Source organism: Henckelia pumila, chromosome 3 (assembly GCF_033568475.1).
Source record: "Henckelia pumila isolate YLH828 chromosome 3, ASM3356847v2, whole genome shotgun sequence".
NCBI classification, from domain to species: Eukaryota; Viridiplantae; Streptophyta; class Magnoliopsida; order Lamiales; family Gesneriaceae; genus Henckelia; species Henckelia pumila.
This window is the reverse complement of record NC_133122.1, coordinates 65,452,806-65,457,087: the sequence shown is the minus strand read 5'-3', so window position 1 is coordinate 65,457,087 and position 4,282 is coordinate 65,452,806. Positions and strand designations below refer to the sequence as shown.

The 4,282-nt window shown below is 32.0% G+C and overlaps 1 protein-coding gene across 1 annotated transcript; it reads right to left on the bottom strand.

Moving 5' to 3' along the window:
• Nucleotides 1-3,026: 3,026 nt before the first annotated feature.
• Nucleotides 3,027-3,578, bottom strand: LOC140888917 (protein FAR1-RELATED SEQUENCE 5-like). Its single transcript, XM_073296617.1, has one exon. The coding sequence runs from the start codon at nucleotides 3,576-3,578 to the stop codon at nucleotides 3,027-3,029; it is 552 nt and encodes a 183-aa protein (XP_073152718.1).
• Nucleotides 3,579-4,282: the final 704 nt, after the last annotated feature.

Here is a 4,282-nt window from a genome sequence, read left to right as displayed (position 1 = left end):
GGATTGATGATTTTTTATTAACAATTCGTTGTTCTTTTCCGCCACAAGAAGACATGCAATGAGTTCGGAATATCTCGTAAAACCACGCACTCTATATTGTTGCTGTAGAGTTATATTTGATGCGTGAAAAGTGGAAAATGTTTTCTCAAGCATTTCCATCTCTGTGACTTCAAGTCCACAGAATTTTAATTGTGAGACTATTCGATACATTGCAGAATTATATTCACTGACTTTTTTAAAGTCTTGGATTCTCAACGAATTCCATTCATCACGGGCGGTCGAAAGTATCACTTCCCTTATATGCTCAAATCTTTCTTTCAACCCTTTCCATAAAATCATTGGGTCTTTTTCTGTGAGATACTCACATTTCAACCCTTCATCAAGATGTGGCGTAAGAAAATCATTGCCTTTGCTTTATCTTGTGAGGTTGATATATTAATTTCTTTGATGGTATCACTTAGACCCAATGACTCAAGATGCATTTCTACATCGAGAGTCCATGGCATATAATTCTTTCCAGTGATATCGAGCGCAACGAATTCAATCTTTGCCAAATTTGACATGGTGGTACTAGAAAAATAACAATACATTTTATTAGTTAATTTCCATTAATATGACAATACAAAATAATGGATAAACGAAGATTACAAGTGCGTATACAAATAGAGAAAAAATAGGTGGTGGAAAATCGCTGGTGAGTACAAAACTCGTGAACATGATGATTATAGTCGTTATGAAAAATATCCTTAGAAAAGCCAAAAACTCCATCTTCTTTTTCGAAAAAAAAAAACCGAGGAGAATGTTTTGAGATGAAGAATGAATTTTGGTGTGATTGAAAATGAGTTTGAGTGAACATATTTATAGGCAAAAAACTAGCCGTTTATGACCGTTTGTGACCGTTGAGGGTAAGAAAAAAATGATTATGTGTTGAATAAAAATTCGTGATAATCATGTGATGCGTATAATGATAATCATAATTAAATATACGCAATAAAATATATATCATATCACGTTATTATAAGGTCAGTGTCCTAGACAACCTCTTATATAATAACATGAAATTATATATTGATATAGTTAGTATATATACATATATCATATCACGTTATTGTTTAAAAACCTTAGAGGCTTTTATACTTGTCGTATCCCTTACCGGGAGTGTGGGATGTCGTCTTAACATCCTCCCAGGATTTATAACAAGTTTTTAAAAACTAATTTTTTTTTTATAACATGATAATATATATTAAATATATACACAATAAACAATAAAATAATTATTCTTACTTGTTGAATATTTTTGACTTCTTCTTGTATTTTGGATCGTCGGAAAATATAGAGAACCTTCGAGCGATCGTGCTGATAACGTGTTGTGAAAAAGTAAAAATTTACGGTAAAAAGTAAATATTCCAAAACTCAAAATATATCAAACTCTACACTTTATAATATTTTTCTCTCAACTTCAATTGTATTTTTCATCACAAATGAAGACCTATTTATAGATCCACATTTGAGATTAGTCCAAAAATAAATACATCATCATCTACATCATCACACACTAATTTTCCATATTTTACAACTCAATATTCAACATTCAACATTCAATATTCAACATAATATTAATAATAATAATATTTTTCAACAAAAACCATCACGTTCTATTATTTTAGCATATTTGTTCTCAGTCATTTTTCGGGCCAATTTTTTGTTTTTCTTGATTGCTAGCATCATGTTGGCTTTCAACAGCTGCGACATTCAAATCGAAAAATGTAGAATTCTGCCACTACATGTAACATAAATAAGCATGTGAAATTATTAAATTTTATTTAATAAAACTAGCACTTATAAATCAATGAATTACCTGAAAAGATTGTGCCAAGTCTGTATTCCCCATTTGTGGATTCTGTTATTTTTTAAATAAGAAGAAGAAAGAAGTTTCAATGACAAGATGAATGTTAAAGACATGGTTTGAAAAAAAATAATTAAATAACTATATACATTAATTAATTAAAAAGAACCTGATTCATATAAGATGTATCATTTGAAAGGGCTTCTTTACTCGGATTTGACTTTCTCCGTCTTTTGAGTTTTTCCAAAGCACATTTTGGACGTTTGTTGGATTTCAATCTTGTATTTTGTTTAACTTTAAGCTCTTTCACTGTGATCTCACTGCATTCATTCTCCAAACTTTGTTTTTCCTTGCTTATATTGAGACGTACAGATTCCTTAGATATTCCTCTGTTTCCTAAACTCGTATCAACTTCCTCAATCACCTTAAGAATAAGACCTCTTGCAAGCTCATATGTTTCTTCATTCAACGCAGCACGTGTTACCAATTGATTATGTAATATGCATAGCTCTTTGTAACGTATCCCAATCTTTACTTTTTCATCTTCTTCCTTTTTATCCAAAGATCCTTCTGCTTCAGAAAGTCGCTTAGGAGCATTGACAATTCATTTTTTTGCGTGTTTTGTCCACCTTTTCTTAATATAAAACTCAGGAATTCTAACAACATTTTTAAAAGCATAAACTTTGAGTGCATGAGAACACAAAATTCCAGCAAACTCGAATTTTTTGCAACTAAAAGAAACTTTATCACCAGAAGATTCATATGTAACAGTATGTTGATACTGTTTATTAAAAGGTCTGATCTTGTACTGAGATATGGTCTCTGATTCTACAAAAACTTCTAATCTTGAATCGTGTGCTTTGCTCAACTCATTCTGAAATAGATGAAAAGTTTCATGTGTGTAAACACTCACTGCATGCTTAAGAATCTCAACATGAAAAGATAGTACTGGAATACTATGATTTATCCTCAAATCAGCTTTCAACTCTTCATAGCGACGATCATCAATTAACTCCCAAAAATGTTGAAAAAACTGCAACAAATTGTTCTTATAACTTACATATTTTTTCAAAACACTATGCATGCTCTCGCTTCTTTGAGTGGTAGTCATATCTGCACAAAACTTTTGTCTTCCATACACAAGCGACCATTTCTCCTTAATCTTAAACAACCTCTCCATTCATTGATTGCTTTGAAGATTATACTTGTTAAATAATTCTTCCCATGCTACAAGAAATTCCTCTTCTTCTTCTAAATCATATACGCAAGAACTAAAATCTTTGGCAAACATGTTGAAACTTGAGAATGCATTGCTAAGATGGATAGCCGCGTTTTGATAAATATGCCAAATGCACAAGCGATGAGAAGTTTCAGGCCATTTTTCTGCCAAAGCTTTTGCCATTGCTGCATCTTGATCTGTGAGAATAGTCCCAGGTGTTTTTCCATGCATAGTTTTAGCAAAAGTATCAAAAAGCCACATGAAAGTCTGAGCTGTTTCATCATATAATAATGCTGCACCAAAAATTACTGTTTGCTTGTGATGATTGACACCGACGAAGAGTGCAAATGGTCTTCCTTCTTTATTTTTTCTAAATGTTGTATCAAAGCATACTACATCTCTAAAATACACGTAGTCAGCTATCATTTGTCCATCCGCCCAGAATATATTAGTTATTAGATCACTATTATCAACTTGAATCGCATAAAAAAAGTTTGGATCATCTGACTGCATTTGTTGTAAATATTATAGTATACCTCCAGTATCTCCCATCTGAATATCTATCGTTCTTTGTGAACGTAAATAGTTTTTGTAATCATCAAGAATATGTTGGAACACGCGTTCTCTGATCACACGGATGTGATACCCGGAGTAGCGGAAGTTTAAAAATTTTATTTTTCGATATGGAACGATTCCATATCGTGGGTATCAAATCCTAACGATTAAAATTGTTGCAAGTAAAATAATAAACACAGTTAAATATTTTATCTCTTCAAGCTAAGGCTTGACTATGGACTCCAACAGAATTCAATCTGCTCTTCTTGTAAATCTCGGGAACCGATGACTTACTCGATCAATCTCCGAAATTAGGTCCACGAATAGAAAACAGAAACCCTCTGATTGATTGCACTAGAAATCAATCAGATGTTTATCGTAGAGAATAAACAGATTTGATCTGTTAATTCAGAAAGTGATTTTCAGAAAAATCACAGACCGAATTTTTCTCAAAAGGGAGTAGAGTATTTTCGAAAAATCCCCTTGAAAATATTTTGTATAATTCGAAAATCTCAAGGATGGAATGCTATGTAATTTTCGAACACTACACATGTATTTATAGATAATTTCTAGACTAGATTACGTTATAATTATATTAGGACTCTAACTCCTTAGAGCCCATAATCCATAACTTAAGCCCAACAAGCCAAGCCTGTTATTAT

Excerpts from the sequence above, each read along its gene's own strand:
- LOC140888917 (XM_073296617.1), bottom strand. The coding sequence starts at position 3,578 with ATGCAGTCAGATGATCCAAACTTTTTTTATGCGATTCAAGTTGATAAT.